Consider the following 18777-nt stretch of genomic DNA (forward strand, 5'->3'; position numbering starts at 1 on the left):
GGTGGATGATCTTAGAGGAAAACCAGAGACAGATTTTAGAATAGATCAGCACTACCTGATACCAAGGAAGGCCAGAAAGTGTTTGCTGTTGTGGAAACCCATATAACAAAACCGACAAGTTCATCTTAAAGAAAGCTTGTTTTGTAACAGAGCCAGTGAGATGGGTTGAGGAACAGTGTGTGGAAGTCTAAGAGGGAAACCAACCAACCAAACCCACCACAGTCTCAGTCAAATGAACATTTCATCAGGAGAATAAAATACCAGTTGTTTTGAATCAGGTCTAGTTGATCGGCACTAGGTCAAGTTGTTCGGCACTAGGTCAAGTTGTTCACCGCCAGGTCCAGTTGTTTTAAACCAGGTCCAGTTGATTTGCATCAGGTCAAGCTATTTTTGGTGCCAGGTCCAGTTGATTTGCAGCAGATGCAGCTGTCTGGTACCAGGTGCAATTGTTCAGGATCAAGTCGAGTTGTTTAGCACAAAGTCCAGTAGATGGGCATCAGGTCCAGTTGTTCAGCACCAGATCCAGTTGTTTTGCCCAACGTCCAGTTGTTAGGCACCATGCCCAATTTTTCGGCACCAGGTCAGTTGATTTGCACAGGTCCAGTTTTTGGTACCAGGTCCAGTTGTTCTGCATCAGGTCCAGTTGTTTGGCACAAGTTCCAGTTGTTCGGAATCAGGTCCAGTTCTAAAGCATCAGGTCCAGTTGATTGGCATCAGGTCCAGTTGATTTATATCAGATCCAGTTGGTTTGCTGCAGGTGCAGTTGTTCGGCCAAGGTCCGGTTGTTCAATATCAGGTCCAGTTGTTTGGCATCAAGTCCAGTAGATTTACACCAAGTCCAGTTGATTTGCATCAGGTCCAGTTTTTCTGGCATCATGTTCAGTTGATTTGCACCAAGTCAAGTTGTTCGGCACCAGGTCCAGTTGTTCAACATCAAATTCAGATGATCTGCACCAGGTCAAGTTGTTCGGCACTAGGTCCAATTGTTCAACATCAAGTCCAGTTGTTTGGCATCAAGTCCAGTTGATTTGCACCAGCTCTAGTTGTTTGGCAGCAGGTTCAGTTGTTTGGCATCAGGTCCAATTGTTTTGCACCAAGTCCAGTTGATTTACATCAGGTCCAGCTATTTAGTCCCCAGGTCCAGTTGATTTGCAGCAGGTGCAGCAGTCTGGCACAAGGTCCAATTGTTCAGGACCAGGTTGTTTGACACCAGGTCCAATTGTTTGGCATCAGATCTAGTTGTTCCGCATCATGTCCAGTTATTCAGCATCTGGTCCAGTTGTTTGGCACCAGGTCCAGTTGTTCAGGTGCAGTTGTTTGACACCAGGTCCAGTTGTTCAGCACCAGGTCATTTTTTTCAGCATCATGTCCAGTTTATTTGCACCAGGTCCGGTTGTTTGGCACGAGGTCCAGTGGTTCGGCATCATGTCCAGTGGTTCGGCATCATGTCCAGTTGTTGGGCACCGTGTCCAGTTGTTCGGGAACCATATTCAGTTGTTCGGCACCAGGTCCATTTTTTGTTTGGCATCAGGTCAAGTTGATGTGCACCAGGTCCAGTTGTTTGGCACCAGGTCCAGTTGTTTGGCACCAGGTCCAGTTGTTTGGCACCAGGTCCAGTTGCACGACATCAGGTCCAGTTGTTCAGCACCAGGACCAGTTGTATGAAATCAGGTCCAGTGGTGCAGCATCATGTCCAGTTGTTTGGCATCGTGTCCAGTTGTTCAGCACCATGTTCAGTTGTTTGGCACCAGGTCCATCTTTTTGGCATCAGGTCAAGTTGATGTGCAGCAGGTGCAGCAGTCTGGCACAAGGTCCAATTGTTCAGGACCAGGTTGTTTGACACCAGGTCCAGTTGTTCAGCACCAGGTCATTTTTTTCAGCATCATGTCCAGTTTATTTGCACCAGGTCCGGTTGTTTGGCACGAGGTCCAGTGGTTCGGCATCATGTCCAGTGGTTCGGCATCATGTCCAGTTGTTGGGCACCGTGTCCAGTTGTTCGGGAACCATATTCAGTTGTTCGGCACCAGGTCCATTTTTTGTTTGGCATCAGGTCAAGTTGATGTGCACCAGGTCCAGTTGTTTGGCACCAGGTCCAGTTGTTTGGCACCAGGTCCAGTTGTTTGGCACCAGGTCCAGTTGCACGACATCAGGTCCAGTTGTTCAGCACCAGGACCAGTTGTATGAAATCAGGTCCAGTGGTGCAGCATCATGTCCAGTTGTTTGGCATCGTGTCCAGTTGTTCAGCACCATGTTCAGTTGTTTGGCACCAGGTCCATCTTTTTGGCATCAGGTCAAGTTGATGTGCACCAGGTCCAGTTGTTTGGCACCAGGTCCAGTTGTTTGGCACCAGGTCCAGTTGTTGGGCATCGTGTCCAGTTGTTCGGGGACCATGTTCAGTTGTTCGGCACCAGGTCCATTTTTTGTTTGGCACCAGGTCCAGTTGTTTGGCACCAGGTCCAGTTGTACGACATCAGGTCCGGTTGTTCAGCACCATGTTCAGTTGTTCGGCACCAGGTCCAGTTGTTGGGCACCGTGTCCAGTTGTTCGGGAACCATGTTCAGTTGTTCGGCACCAGGTCCATTTTTTGTTTGGCACCAGGTCCAGTTGTTTGGCACCAGGTCCAGTTGTTCGGCACCAGGTCCTGTTGTACGACATCAGGTCCGGTTGTTCAGCACCATGTCCAGTGGTTCGGCATCATGTCCAGTTGTTGGGCACCGTGTCCAGTTGTTCGGGAACCATGTTCAGTTGTTCGGCACCAGGTCCATTTTTTGTTTGGCATCAGGTCAAGTTGATGTGCACCAGGTCCAGTTGTTTGGCACCAGGTCCAGTTGTTCGGCACCAGGTCCAGTTGCACGACATCAGGTCCAGTTGTTCAGCACCAGGACCAGTTGTATGAAATCAGGTCCAGTGGTGCAGCATCATGTCCAGTTGTTTGGCATCGTGTCCAGTTGTTCAGCACCATGTTCAGTTGTTTGGCACCAGGTCCATCTTTTTGGCATCAGGTCAAGTTGATGTGCACCAGGTCCAGTTGTTTGGCACCAGGTCCAGTTGTTTGGCACCAGGTCCAGTTGTTTGGCACCAGGTCCAGTTGTTGGGCATCGTGTCCAGTTGTTCGGGAACCATGTTCAGTTGTTCGGCACCAGGTCCATTTTTTGTTTGGCACCAGGTCCAGTTGTTTGGCACCAGGTCCAGTTGTTGGGCATCGTGTCCAGTTGTTCGGGAACCATGTTCAGTTGTTCGGCACCAGGTCCATTTTTTGTTTGGCACCAGGTCCAGTTGTTTGGCACCAGGTCCAGTTGTTCGGCACCAGGTCCTGTTGTACGACATCAGGTCCGGTTGTTCAGCACCATGTTCAGTTGTTCGGCACCAGGTCCTTTTTTTGGCATCAGGTCAAGTTGATTTGCACCAGGACCAGTTGTACGACATCAGGTCCAGTTGTTCGGCACCAGGGCTAGTTGTTTTGGCACCATGTTTAGTTGACTTGCACCAGGTCAATCAATCAATCAATAAAGTCAGTCAATCAATCAATCAATGAGATGTCCAGGGAGGGGGGTGCTGACCCTTGTCCCTCTTCCTTTTCTCTGATAACAATAACAGGAACATAAACTTCTCTCTGATTCTGAATTACCTTCCCTGTCCAGCAGAGCCGCATATCTCACCGCATGTTTTGAAGTCCACTCTCTCATAAATTCTCTCCATGTGGTGAAATGTGCACCAATTTTATTTCTCCTTTTATAACCGTTTTTTTTCTTCCATTTTTTTATTTTGCTTTTCACTCAATATGAAATATCGATGTTCCTCCATTGCAACGGAAAGTGGGAGATGGAGGCTTCTCTTATCTAAAATACCCACACAGCAGGGCATCTCCCGTTGGGTGCACCACCCCGGATGTATTTATAAACTACTAGTTCTAAGCTCTGGGAATGCTCTCATTTTTTGATCATGTTATCAGACTTTCGCAGAATATGTTTTTATTAAAGCAATACTGGATGGTAGCAAAGCTCTGCTTCCCCCTCCGGAGGTGCTGGACGGTTTCCCAGACCAATAGTCTTTCTCCATGGCGCTCCGCCTCATGGTAGCTGCATGCTGCCTCAGGAGTCACACAGCCAGCCAGGGTCCATAGTTCCCCTTCAGGTGGACAGCCGCCCTTACTGCCGGGGTCAACCACCTTCACAACTACAGACCTTAATGCCAAAGCTATGGGCAGCTACTTTACAAAAACCCTATAGCTTGCAGCTTCCTTGTGATTTTTTTAATAACTACTGCCATATTTTATTTCTTCTCAAACAAAATGTCAGCTGACCCCACTGGAAAGTCTAGATTTTTGTCTACTGAGACAGAGTGTAGAAAGAACCACATTATCAGAGCTACAAACTACTGAGTCAGGGTTCCACCTGTAAACTTGTATATATCTCTCCAACTTTTATTTATCTACCTATTTATGGATCCCATTTAGTCTCTACGGGAGTAAAGACTACTCTCCTGGGGACCTTTTATGATTGCTCTGTGGCTCTAGAGGTAAATTTGGGTTTTAATATTCCTGTTTCAGAAGTTTTGGGTGTCTCTAAAAGTGGAGGTTAGGCCCCACATAAGGTCAGCATATGCCCCGCCCCCCTGCTATAAAATTAACATTGTGGCCACCTTTGCTTTGTTGCTGCTTTGTCACTATATGAAGCAACTTTTCAGACCTTTCCAGCAACTTTATTCACTACTGATACACCTAAATTAAAAAACAAAATGTTTTCATTGGTTTGGGGACCTAAATTTCTATACTTGGTTGATTTTAATTATTGATTAATAAAACATAGGCCTGTGGTTTTTACACGTTCCTTAATGTTCCTAAATGGTTTTCCTGATGGAAGCGAAGTAACAGCTGATAGGATAATGGTCGATCTCATGAGTCTGCTCTGTCCCAGTGGTTCTGGAGAGTCCGGTCCGATTCAGCTCCCTGAGGAACAGGAGCAGTTTTTAGACCCTCTTCTCCAAGTGGGAGGTGTTCTCGGTCCAGAGGAGATGAGAAACTCCCACCTGCAGGAGTGAGGGGTTGGAAGACCTCCTGTAGAAAACCATGACCAATTATGGACCACCTTGGCCCATTATAGACCACCATGGCCCATTATAGACTACCATAACCAATTATAGACCACCACGACCCATTTTAGACAACCAAGACCCATTATAGACAACCATGGCCCATTATAGACAACCACGACCCATTATAAACCAACATGGCCCATTATAGACAACATGACCCATTATAGACAATCAGTGTTGTGCCTGAACGCGTTCATTGAACGAAAGTTCACTCGTTCATATTTTGGGCGAACGTGAACTGAACGTACTGCATTATTGCCTGGTGAACGTTATTGTGAACTCGTTCATTCTGGCGTCTGTGAACGGCAGCTCTCTCAGTTCAACTCCGTTCAATAGGTTGCCAGATTTCTATAAAGCCCTCCAGGCGAAACCCCGGCTAAATCACACCGTAAACAGGCCTTAATATGTAGCGGGAAAAACACCCAATCTGGCAACACCAGCTACCAGCGTCGTAGCCTACAGCCGCGTGCGTCATCAAAACAAAATGCAGCGTGGAAGCAACAGCAGCATGGAGGCGACTTAAAACAGGTTTATGACCAGGTGTTCGGTGAGGATGATGGCAACAAGTTTGCCCGCCGGCTTTCAGTAAAAAAATCCGCACTTCAGTAACCTTAAATTCCTACCTCAGCCTGGTCCCTCAGTTTGTGTTAGTAAAATCTTCTTGAGCGGAGGTCTTCAACAGGGGATCCGCGACCCCTAGGGGGTCTACGGAGGTACTGCATGAGGGTCTGCATGGTTAGTTGATATTTTTATATTCCCCCCCTGCAATTTTTTTCCCCCACTAATTGAAATGTCTTTAAATACTCATTAACATGAAATCAACGCACTGTAGTAAACAGATAAATGGAGGCAGAAGATGTCTTTCAGTCATCAATGCTCACATTCAGCGACACACAGGAGCTCTTTCAAGCTGGGCACCGTTTCCTTCACAACACCTGTCCCATCAACCAGGAATCAGAATCAGAAAAACTTTAATAATCCCAGGGAGAAATTAATTTCTTTACATTACTCCATCTGTAATAGAGTGACTATAGGACACAATTTCATACAATATATATAAATAGGGGGTCCCCGCTCCATCTCGCCATCAGTTTGGGGGTCCTTGGTCTGGAAAAGAAGACCCCTGTTCTTGAGGGTTTTACTATCCATGTAACTTGTTTGTTAAACCTGCCTGGTATAATTTTCCAGGATTCCTTTTTAGTATGTATTGAAATGGAATTTCAAATGGAAAAAATTATAAAAAAAAAAAAAAAAACATTTGCACCTTAAAGACTTTTTTCCTATTTTTCTTTTAATAATTACTCATAAAAAAGACCATTCAAGTAGCACATTTTTCCTGATGTTTTTGATAATATACTGTAGGGGTGAAAGCTGCAGCTGCTACTAGTGTGAAGTGAATGGACAGCAACGAAGCATTAAAGCAACAAAGGGGAAATGCTGTCCCCTCAATGCTAATGTAAACCCTGGTTGGATAAGGATTCAAAACTGGATATGAAGATGAAATTTGACGCACAGTGTCAGTGTTACAACTGATAAAATAATTGCTGTCTGTGGTTCTACAGTAGGCTATGGTGTAATTGAGCAATATATGAAAAAAAAAGAACTATGAACTAGTTCGTTTTTTGGAATTGTGAACTATGAACTGAACTAGTTCATTTTAAAATGTGTGAACTGAACTTTGAACTAGTTCACGTAGAAAGAGAACTTTCCCAACACTGTAGACAATCATAACCCATTATAGACTACCATGACCCAGTACAGACCATCATGACTGATGACCAATTATAGACTTCCATGACCCAGTATAGGCATCCATGAGCCATTGTTGACAACCATCAACCAGTAGGACCACCAATGAACCATTGTAGACCACCATGACCCATGATAGACCACCATCTTCCATTAAACACAGCCATCGCCCAGTTCAGAACACTGATAGCCATTATAGACTACTATCGGCCAATATAGAACACCAAGGCCCATTATAGTTGATTGTGATCCATTATACATGACCGTGACCTATAATGGCCCACCAAGACACATTATAGACCACCCATCATCCATATGGTCACGTAGGCCGCCTGTGGACCTGGTTGACAGTTGGCTTTTGTATCTATGCTTCTTTTTCTATGTCTGCTTCTGTCTCCTTGAACCCCAGTGGGCCTCAGCAGATGGCCGCTCACACTGAGCCTGGTTCTGCTGGATGTTTCTTCCTGTTCAAAGGGAGTTTTTCCTCTCCACTGTCACAACAAGCATGCTTAGTGTGAGGGATTGCTGAAGAGTCAATGAGTCGAAGCAATCAGCTTGTTTTCCTTAGATAGAAAAGTTTGAATAAATCTGACTGGATGATCTGGTTGATGTGGATCTATAAAGTGACCTGAGATGACATGATGTGAAGTCCACTGTTACCTCCTGTAGACCACATGACCTCCTGTAGACCACTGTGACCTTCTGTAGACCACCATGACCTCCTGTAGACCACTGTGACCTTCTTTAGACAACTCAGACCTTCTGTAGATAAGTGTGACCTCCTGTAGACCACATGACCTCCTGTAGACCACAGTGGCCTTATGTAGACCACCATGACCTGCTATGCAATGTTTATGCAGCACCCTGATTTGTGGTTCTTTTCAGGGTGACTCCGGCGGCCCACTCATGTGTAAACAGGATGGATCTTGGTTCCAGGTCGTCGTTCTGTTTTTTGTTGGCATCTCTACCAGACCAAGAAGACAAACTCCTCTGATGGTCTTTGAAAATCTGAATCGCTTTGAGGACTTCCTGCTTCAGTCTCTGGGGACATTTCTGAGTCCGACCATTCGAGAGAACAGCACCGTCACCAACGGCACTGTCGACTCCACAACTGCAACCATCATGACGACCAGTGGAGGGACTCAGACCCACATGTCCTCTGTCTTCTGCCTGTCTCTACTTGTGGTGTTTTTTCTCCAAGTCTTTCTGTAGAAATGTCCAACTCCACCTGTTACCCGTTGCATCGGAAAAATGACTGTAAGCTGTTGTTCAAGGAAGAATCTGCCTGATTTGGACCAATTTCTAAACCTGCTAAGGAATCTTTGAACCTTCTGGTTTCTATCCTCAGTAAGAGTCATGGTAATGCTTTCTTTATTGGGGACCAGTGAAGGACCTGTTTACCTTGCAGCTTTAGAGGTCCCACAACACTTATGTTTCCTACATCTTTGGACTAAAGAGACGAATCAAGCCGCCTTTGGTGAAACAACTTTTTTCTGTGGTTCTGAGACGTCCAAACTTACGTTTCTGTCCCTCATTGATTGGTGTGTTGGTTTTGATGATGGTGTGGTTGGTCTCTGTCTCCTTTATGCTTTGATTAAAATCTGAACCCAGAATCTGTTTAATAAAAATCTACTGAGGAACAATGAGTGCCTGTGGTTCTGCATGTTATAAAAGCTTCACCGTCCAATCAGAACATGGCTGCTGGGCAGAATTACTCCTTTAAATGAATTAAAGCTGAAGTATTCCGATGACACCAGGTCAGTTGTTCGGGAACCATGTTCAGTTGTTCGGCACCAGGTCCATTTTTTGTTTGGCATCAGGTCAAGTTGATGTGCACCAGGTCCAGTTATTTGGCACCAGGACCACTTTGATCTCCTCCTCCATTTTGGATTTGATTCATCTATCTCGTTTACAGAGATATGTATCAAAGGCTTTAAGGCTGCTGGAATAAAATGAACTTTAGCTCTAATTTAAACACTGCTGATCCAATCCTCCATTGTAGCTGCTTTAGGTTTTAACCATTTTCTGGGGACAGTCTTTTAGAAATATAAACCACAGTTTTGTTTTATTTTTTTCAGTGTGCAGTTATTAAATGTTTCCAAAATAGAGGACTGCACATTTAACTCAGATTTTCCCATTAAAGATGTTGTATAAGTGATCAAATCTCTGCTCCCAGAATACTTTGATTACAACTCCAGAAAATGTGAAAATGAAGAGCCTTCTTTGTGCCAACATGTATTTTCATTTCCCTAAAGTCCTCTCTGAGCTAAGGCTAGGGTTGCAACCTTTCTCCCACTTAGAAATCATGGATGGTCTGAAATTATTATTGTAGGTCCATTTCCCCTGGGAGACGCATTATCTAAAAAAAAACATATCACAATAGATTATTTTTTAATTATTTTTTTGTATGATCCAGCTGCAAGTAAGCATTTGAGCAGTCCAGAGGATGAAGAGAGCACATCCAGTTAGTCACAGCCAGGAAAACAGGACTACACTGGAAAACAGGCCAAGCTCCAACATCTAGAAACAAAGGTGTTGATGGCAGCAGCACAGCTGATATTTCTCTCCAGGATGGAGTCACAGCCAAACAGGAACAGACCAGATGAAGCTACTATGAGAAAAAGCAGAGAGAGCAGCAGAGATGGCAAAAGTACTCACTTTCCGTACTTGAGTAAAAGTACAGGTACTTGTGTTAAAAAATACTCTGGTAAAAGTGGAAGTACTGATTAAACTTCTTTACTCAAGTAAAAGTAACAAAGTACAGGCTTGTAAATTTACTTAAAGTATAAAAGTAAAAATAGAAACCACTTTTTTCATGCCGTTGCCTACATTTTAAATGGATGTCTGCCAATAGGACTAGATCTCCGTTGTGTTCATTTTCAATCATCTTGTCGTCCATGCTACTATGCTAACGCCACCGCCACCAAGCTGCAATGATTTGCCGCCAATGAATACCGCCGAATCTGTTGATTCATCTTGTAGTGGTGCGTCAAATGCAACGTAGATTCCCATCCAATTAGGTTGAATTTGGTATTGATGACGTGAAAAATAATAACGGTAACTCCATTGAAATTATTCAAAACTAAAGTAACGAGCCAATTTTTTAAAATGTAAGGAGTAGAAAGTACAGATATTTGTGTGAAAATCTAAGGAGTAGAAGTAAAAAGTTGCCATAAAAATAAGTAGTAAAGCAGTGGCGGCTGGTCAGTAGGGGGCGCTTGGGCGCCGCCCCCTTTAAATTGTTTGGATAATAAATGATTTCTGAACTGCAAAATACTTAGAAATATATTTATTCCTACTGTGTGTCGAATAGAAATGTTAAATTTATTAAAATAGTAAATACATAATTCTATTTAATTGCTCACATTGTACACACTTCCTATCCTGCAGGGCGCCGTTCTAATGAGAGTGTATGTAGGCGCATCAACTTGTGGCAAGCAGGTGATCTGAGGCTGACTTTTAATTGGTTATTTAAGGTTTTCAGCAGGGCGCAGCGCTCTGCGTCCCGGACACACCCATTCTGTTGTGTCATTACTAGTAGAGTGTCAGTACTGGCTAATTTTTTTTTAAAACATTGTGGGATTGGACAATCCCCGATTTGACTCATTAGCGCAGCAGCAGCTGCAGTTCGTTAGGTCGATTCACGTTTACGTTTGCAAAGTGGAGTGGTTTACAAAAAAATGCTTTTACAAAACGTTCACTTGAAGAAAAAAACAGGATACTCAGTGTAGAAGACCATGAAAGGATTGCTGCAGAGGTGACTTGTTGTGGAAAATCACTGTTACAATGGTTTATAGTACTGTTATTTACAGAGGCGTGCACAGACATTTTGGGGGGCAGGTGCTCAGGAGGGGGGGCGGGGCACTTTTTAGCGCACGTGGAACACTTAATTATAAAAAAAAATACATGCATGTTGAATGAAATTTGACTTTTATTTGTAACATTCTCTAAACGTGAGTTTTCAATGAAAAAAAGTCACACCACCAACAGAACAGACTAAAGCTCATCTTTCTTTTTCTTTCATCTGGCTCATCTCCCCGTTTTCCCTCATCCATCTGCTCTCCCTCATCCTGGTCTTTTTCTGTCTCTGTGTCTTCCCTGAACTCTTCCTCATCTCCTGTCCTGGTAGATGTTGATGGTATAGAGCTTCCCTGCTGTGACTGGCTACAATATAATAATAATAACCATCATGACAATAATAATGATAATAATAATAATAATAATACGGTAATAATAATAGCTTTAACAAATATGCCACATTAGTTTAAATAATGGGCTATTAGGGCAACATGACTGGAAGTCTTGTCACGTGGATATGACTTTTGGTAGCCTACAAAATAATAGCTATTTTAATACCTGCTGCACAAACCACTTAAAAATAAAATGTGAACAGCTTTTAAGATTTTTCAATATGATTAACCCTCCTTTCTTGGCATTGTGCTGCAATTATTAAATCAATATACAATTAAGACAATAAAGTGACCAAAATGTGTTAATTTATGTTGCCTAACAAAACCTATACAACAGAAAATGTTTCTGACTTTAATCTCAGAATTCTGACAGAATTCTGACTTTTTTATTGTCAGAATTCAGTCAATAAAAAAAAAAAACGAGTTTCAAAAGGGCATTTTCTTTGATAAAGGGCAAACTTCTTAGTGCTTTAGCACCACCTAGTGTCTATGTATGCACTGAGCAACACCTTAAAAGCCTATCCAGTGCTCAATCGAGGTAAGCTGAAGACAGAGCTTACTCTCATCTACAGCAAGGAAGAGTTCAAAGCCTGTTGTGGTGCTGTGGGCCTATTCCAACAATCTAGAAGAAGTCTTTTCAGAAACTGTCACGCTCTTGAAGATCCTCATCACCACACCCATGACCACAGCAGAAGCTGAAAGGTGCTTTTCAACTCTGAAAAGAATCAAGACTTTTCTGAGAAACTCAATGACTCAGGACAGGCTGAATGCATTGGCCATGTTGTCCATGGAGAAAAGACTAGTCACAGAGATGACTGACTTTAACAAGAATGTAATTGAGAAATTTGCAGGGCAGAAGGAAAGGAGGGCAAAATTCATGTTCAAATAGTGCTATTTTTTAAGATTTGTTTTGTTTGTTTTTCAGTTGTTTGTTTTGTGTGCGCCCCCCTCAGTTTTTTTAGCACCAGCCGCCACTGTAGTAAAGTAAAGTAAAAATATCAGAAAAATCTACTTGAGTACAGTAACGAAGTATTTGTACTTCGTTACTTCCCATCTCTGGAGAGCAGAACGTTAGAGATTGAACTAACAGATTCTGCAGAGTGGGAGAATAGAGATAGAATGAAGCAGAATGATGAAAAAGGGGTCCCTATGTCCTCCAGCAGTCTAAGCCTATAGCAGCAGAACTATAGAGATAGCTCAGGATAACCTGAGCCACTCTAACTATAAGCTTTATCAAAAAGGAAAGTTTTAAGCCTAGCCTTAAAAGTAGGAAATTCTAAAAAAAAAATAAAAAAAACTCTTAAATAGGGGATTTAAATAACAGGTCCTGGTCAAAAATATTCATTATTTAATTATTATCTGAAGTTTAATCCCATCCAAATGAAGTGACTGACTAATCAGCTTCTTTTTCAGAGACTCTGGTCCAAAGACTATAACTTCTGTTTTGTCTGCATTCAGGAGCAGAAAGTTAAGAGTCATCCAGGTTTTTATGTCTTCAGACATGCCTGTAATCTATGTAATGCAAAATTCACTATGCTAGGTGGGTAACCCAGTGTCCTGTCTGGTGATGTGGCAATAAGAATAATTGTCAAAAAAAGAAAGTGGAGCAGAACGGCTATCGCCATAGTGTTCCAATGATTTATGCATAGAAATCGCTTTATTATAATCATGCAGGGAGTTTTATATATAATATGGACACTGCGATGTTAGCAGAACAGGAAAGGAAAAACAGAAAAAAATAGACCTTTTTAATTATGTTAATAATATTTCAGGGCTCTGGGTTAGGAGAATAAATCATCTTTGATGTATTATAAATGCATCTTACATATTTATATTATCTTTTATGGAATAATTTGAATGATTAATTCCAATCATCATATTATATTCGTATATTTATCTAATGAGTTACACTAAAACAGTCTTTATTTCAGTTTATCAACTTTTCCATTTATCTGATTGGTTTTGATGTGTTTGATTTTTAATTTTAAATCTAAACGGACATATGAACAAGGATGTTAAATTCACATCCAAAATGTTTTATTTAGATAAATGTTTAATTAATACCAGTAACCCCAGTAATGTTTGCCTGGTGTGTATTTTCTATCCATGCAGGCTGCCTGTGTTTCCAGTAAAACCATCAAACTGCTCCTGATTCAGTTGGTTTTAATGGCGGCCGCACTAACTGCTGCCAATCAGCTGTTCAGAGAGACGGTTTATTAAAGGAACTAGTGACTCTCTTAGTGAGCGAATAGGTGTCATCGATGTGAACGAACTCAGGAACCAGTAATAGTTCACTCAGCATCCATCATTATCTCTCACCAGTTTGTGGGCAGCGATTCGTTATTTCATCATCCTTCCTCCCTCAGCAGAAATTCGATGATATTAAGGAAATAAAGGAATTACTGGTCAAACTGACAGGTCAGTGTTTCTGGGCTGCATAAGAAAAGAGGGTGAGGATCCCTACTGCTCCAGGAACCAATGATTATACTGATTATAATCAACTGTGTGAAATGCAGCAGTGTGGAATAATGTTCATCCTAACTCTGGAATGTTAATTCAAAAGTGAGTGGTTAAGGGACGATAACTGGCATCAAACATCCTGGGATCTTTGATGGATTCTGCTTCCTGATTCTGGCGCCCAGGGAACAGTGTGTCTTGATCAGGGACCCAGAGTGGCAGTCTGTGGGAGTGGGGCTCGAACTCAGAATCTCAGGGATCCTAGCGCAGTTTCCTAAAGGCCTGGTTCTCCTCACGCAGCAGCGTGTCGCGGATATTTCTGATTTATGCCAAATATTGAAGCGTGTTCTGCGCCATTCCACAAAGCAAGAGGGCCAATCAGGAACCAGCTGTGGGTCTGTGGGATGGATGGATGGATGGATGGATGGATGGATGGATGGATGGATGGATGGATGGATGGATGGATGGATGGATGGATGGATGGATGGATGGATGGATGATGGATGGAGGATGGAGGATGGAGGATCGATGGATGGATGGATGCATGGATGGATGGATGGATGGATGGATGATGGATGGAGGATCGATGGATGGAGGATCGATGGATGGATGATGGATGGATGCATGGATGGATGGAGGATGGATGGATGGATGGATGGATGGATGGATGGATGGATGATGGATGGATGGATGGAGGATCGATGGATGTATGGATGGATGGATGATGGGTGGATGGATGGATGGATGGATGGATGGATGGATGGATGCATGGATGGATGGATGGATGGATGATGGGTGGATGGATGGAGGATGGATGGATGGATGGATGGATGATGGGTGGATGGATGGATGATGGATGGATGGATGGATCGATGGATGGTGGATGGATGATGGATGGAGGATGGATGGATGGATGGATGGTGGATGGATGGTGGATGGAGGATGGATGGATGGATGAATGGATGGATGATGGATGGATGGATGGATGGATGGATGGATCGATGGAGGATGGATGGATGGATGGATGGATGGATGGATGGATGGATGGATGGATCGATGGATGGTGGATGGATGATGGATGGATGGATGAATGGATGGATGATGGATGGATGGATCGATGGAGGATGGATGGATGGATGGATGGATGGATGGATGGATGATGGGTGGATGGATGGATCGATGGATGGTGGATGGATGATGGATGGAGGATGCATGGATGGATGAATGGATGGATGATGGATGGATGGATGGATGGATGATGGGTGGATGGATGGATGGATGGATGGATGGATGGATGGATGGATGGATGATGGATGATGGTGGATGGATGATGGATGGAGGATGGATGGATGATGGATGGATGGATGGATGGATGGATGGATGGATGATGGGTGGATGGTGGATGGATGATGGATGGAGGATGGATGGATGGATGATGGATGGTGGATGGATGATGGATGGAGGATGGATGGATGGATGATGGATGGATGGATGGATGGATGATGGATGGATGGATGGATGATGGATGGTGGATGGATGATGGATGGATGGATGGATGATGGATGGAGGATGGATGGATGGATGGATGATGGATGATGATGGATGATGGATGGATGGATGGATGGATGGATGGATGGATGGATGGATGGATGGATGGATGGATGATGGATGGATGGATGGATGGATGGATGGATGGTGGATGGATGATGGATGGATGGATGGATGATGGATGGAGGATGGATGATGGATGGATGATGGATGGATGGATCGATGGAGGATCGATGGATGGATGGATGGATGATGGATGGATGGATGATGGATGGATGGTGGATGGATGATGGATGGATGGATGGATGATGGATGGATGATGGATGGAGGATGGATGGATGATGGATCGATGGAGGATCGATGGATGGATGGATGATGGATGGATGATGGATGGATGGATCGATGGAGGATCGATGGATGGATGGATGATGGATGGATGGATCGATGGAGGATCGATGGATGGATGGATGATGGATGGATGATGGATGGATGGATCGATGGAGGATCGATGGATGATGGATGGATGGATGGATGGATGATGGATGGTGGATGGATGATGGATGATGCATGGATGGATGGATGATGCATGGATGGATGGATGGATGGATGATAGATGGATGGATGGAAGTGAAGTTGTGTCCATTCTAGGGATGCAGATCTATTAATGGCTGTTATTCGTCATTTTTATACATTAATGTATTTGAGCCCTTTATAAATAATGCAGGCATCTGTCTAGAACTATGAATATCAGAGTACTGTGGTTCTATTGTGTTCTCAACAATAGGAAAGCATTCAATAAGTAGCTGTAGGTCCATCAGCCACCACCCTTAGAGAGGCTCCACCCTTAGAGCTCCTCCACCCTTAGAGTGCCCCCACCCTTAGAGCTCCTCCACCCTTAGAGCGCCCCCACCCTTAGAGGTCCTCCACCCTTAGAGCGCCCCCACCCTTAGAGAGGCTCCACCCTTAGAGCTCCTCCACCCTTAGAGTGCCCCCACCCTTAGAGCTCCTCCACCCTTAGAGCGCCCCCACCCTTAGAGCTCCCCCACCCTTAAAGCGCCTCCACCCTTAGAGCTCCTCCACCCTTAGAGCGCCCCCACCCTTAGAGCTCCTCCACCCTTAGTGCGCCCCCACCCATAGAGCTCCTCCACCCTTAGAGAGGCTCCACCCTTAGAGCTCCTCCACCCTTAGAGATCCTGCACCCTTAGAGCTCCTCCACCCTTAGAGTGCCTCCACCCTTAGAGCGCCCCCACCCTTAGAGCTCCTCCACCCTTAGTGCGCCCCCACCCATAGAGCTCCTCCACCCTTAGAGAGGCTCCACCCTTAGAGCTCCTCCACCCTTAGAGATCCTGCACCCTTAGAGCTCCTCCACCCATAGAGTGCCCCCACCCTTAGAGCTCCTCCACCCTTAGAGCGCCTCCATCCTTAGAGCACCCCCACCCTTAGAGCGCCTCCACCCTTAGAGCTCCTGCACCCTTAGAGCTCCTCCACCCTTAGAGCTCCTCCACCCTTAGAGCTCCTGCACCCTTAGAGCTCCTCCACCCTTAGAGTGCCCCCACCCTTAGAGCTCCTCCACCCTTAGAGCGCCTCCATCCTTAGAGCACCCCCACCCTTAGAGCGCCTCCACCCTTAGAGCTCCTGCACCCTTAGAGCTCCTCCACCCTTAGAGCGCCCCCACCCTTAGAGCTCCCCCACCCTTAAAGCGCCTCCACCCTTAGAGCTCCTCCACCCTTAGAGCGCCCCCACCCTTAGAGCTCCCCCACCCTTAGAGCGCCCCCACCCTTAGAGCGCCCCCACCCTTAGAGCGCCCCCACCCTTAGAGCTCCCCTTACACCCTTGGCAGAATTTTCCAGCCTCTGAGGAATGATGGCAGCAAATCATTTATACAGGTGGGTCATAAAATTAGAATATCATGAAAAAGTAGATTGATTTCAGTAATTCCATTTAAAAAGTGAAACTTGTATATTATATTCATACATTACATACAAACTCATATATTTCAGATGTTTATTTTGTTTAATTTTGATGATTACAAATGACAACAAATGAAAATCTCAAATTCATCATATCAGAAAATTAGAATATTGTGAAAAGGTTCAAAATTGATGGCCCCTGGTGCCACACTCTAATCAGCTAATTAACTCAAACCACCTGCAAAAGCCTTTAAATGGTCTTTCAGTCTAGTTCTATAGGCTACACCAGTGGTTCCCAAAGTGTGGGGCGCGCCCCCTAGGGGGGGCGCAATGCCATTGCAGGGGGGGCGCGGGAAGCGGTATGGATGAATGAAGAAAAAAAAAAAAAACAGCGCTTGCTTGACTGAGCATAATGGACCGTTGTGACACTGCAACCCAGATTTGAGAAGATCTACAGCAACAAGGAGGCTCACTACAGCCACTGAAAAGATGGGAGGATTAAAGTACAAAGAAAAAACTCTCAGGGAGCTGTTCAATGTTTTCACTCCATTTTGCACAGAGGCTTTTTTAATGTATAGATTATAGCAAAGTTAAATATTCTTACAAATAAAAAAAAAATAAATATGTTTAAAATAACACAGACAACAAAGAATCCTCTTCTAATCTACAGTATAGAACTATTAAAAAAATACAGTTACACAAGTGTTCCTACAGATGGTGTAGTTTGTTTTGTTGCAACCTGAAGTGTGAAATAAACTTCAGTGGAGTTTGAAAACAAAATATGTGTATAGATTTTTCATATCTGGTTGAACGATGTGTGTGACCCGTTGATTTGTTTTTTTTTTGTTTTTTGTTTTTTTTGGGGGGGGGGGGCGTGGAAATTTTATTGTAATCCAAAGGGGGGCCCAGAACAAAATCTTTGGGAACCACTGGGCTACACAATCATGGGGAAGACTGCTGACTTGACAGTTGTCCAAAAGACGACCATTGACACCTTGCACAAGGAGGGCAAGACACAAAAGGTCATCGCTAAAGAGGCTGGCTGTTCACAGAGCTCAGTGTCCAAGCACATTAATAGAGAGGCGAAGGGAAGGAAAAGATGTGGTCGAAAAAAGTGTACAAGCAAGAGAGATAACCGCACCCTGGAGAGGATTGTGAAACAAAACCCCTTCAAAAATGTGGGGGAGATTCACAAAGAGTGGACTGCAGCTGGAGTGAGTGCTTCAAGAACCACCACACACAGACGTATGAAAGACATGGGTTTCTGCTGTCGCATTCCTTGTGTCAAGCCACTCTTGAACCACAGACAGCGTCAGAAGCGTCTTGCCTGGGCTAAAGAGAAACAGGACTGGACTGCTGGTGAGTGGTCCAAAGTCATGTTCTCTGATGAAAGTAAATTTTGCATTTCCTTTGGAAATCAAGGTCCCAGAGTCTGGAGGAAAAGAAGAGAGGCACTTCATCCACGTTGCTTGAAGTCCAGTGTAAAGTTTCCACAGTCAGTGATGGTTTGGGGTGCCATGTCATCTGCTGGTGTTGGTCCATTGTGTTTTCTGAGGTCCAGGGTCAACGCAGCCACATACCAGGAAGTTTTAGAGCACTTCATGCTTCCTGCAGCTGACCAACTTTTTGGAGATGCAGATTTCATTTTCCAACAGGACTTGGCACCTGCACACAGTGCCAAAGCTACCAGTACCTGGTTGAAGGACCATGGTATCCCTGTTCTTAATTGGCCAGCAAACTCTCCTGACCTTAACCCCATAGAAAATCTATGGGGTATTGTGAAGAAGAAGATGCAATACACCAGACCCAACAATTCAGAAGAGCTAAAA

General features: G+C 44.2%; 1 protein-coding gene across 1 annotated transcript in view; it reads left to right on the plus strand.

Annotated features, from left to right (window-relative positions):
- Positions 1 to 8489, plus strand: part of LOC119789989 — a 53181-nt gene extending 44692 nt beyond the window's left edge. Inside the window, exon 22 of the mRNA XM_038295270.1 lies at positions 7729 to 8489. Within this exon, the coding sequence (XP_038151198.1) occupies positions 7729 to 8055 (327 nt within the window). The 3' untranslated portion in view covers positions 8056 to 8489. The remainder of the gene's footprint in view (positions 1 to 7728) is intronic.
- Positions 8490 to 18777: the final 10288 nt, after the last annotated feature.

The sequence above is a fragment of the Cyprinodon tularosa genome, unplaced genomic scaffold (assembly GCF_016077235.1).
Source record: "Cyprinodon tularosa strain WSP-4 unplaced genomic scaffold, ASM1607723v1 ctg352, whole genome shotgun sequence".
NCBI lineage: Eukaryota > Metazoa > Chordata > Actinopteri > Cyprinodontiformes > Cyprinodontidae > Cyprinodon > Cyprinodon tularosa.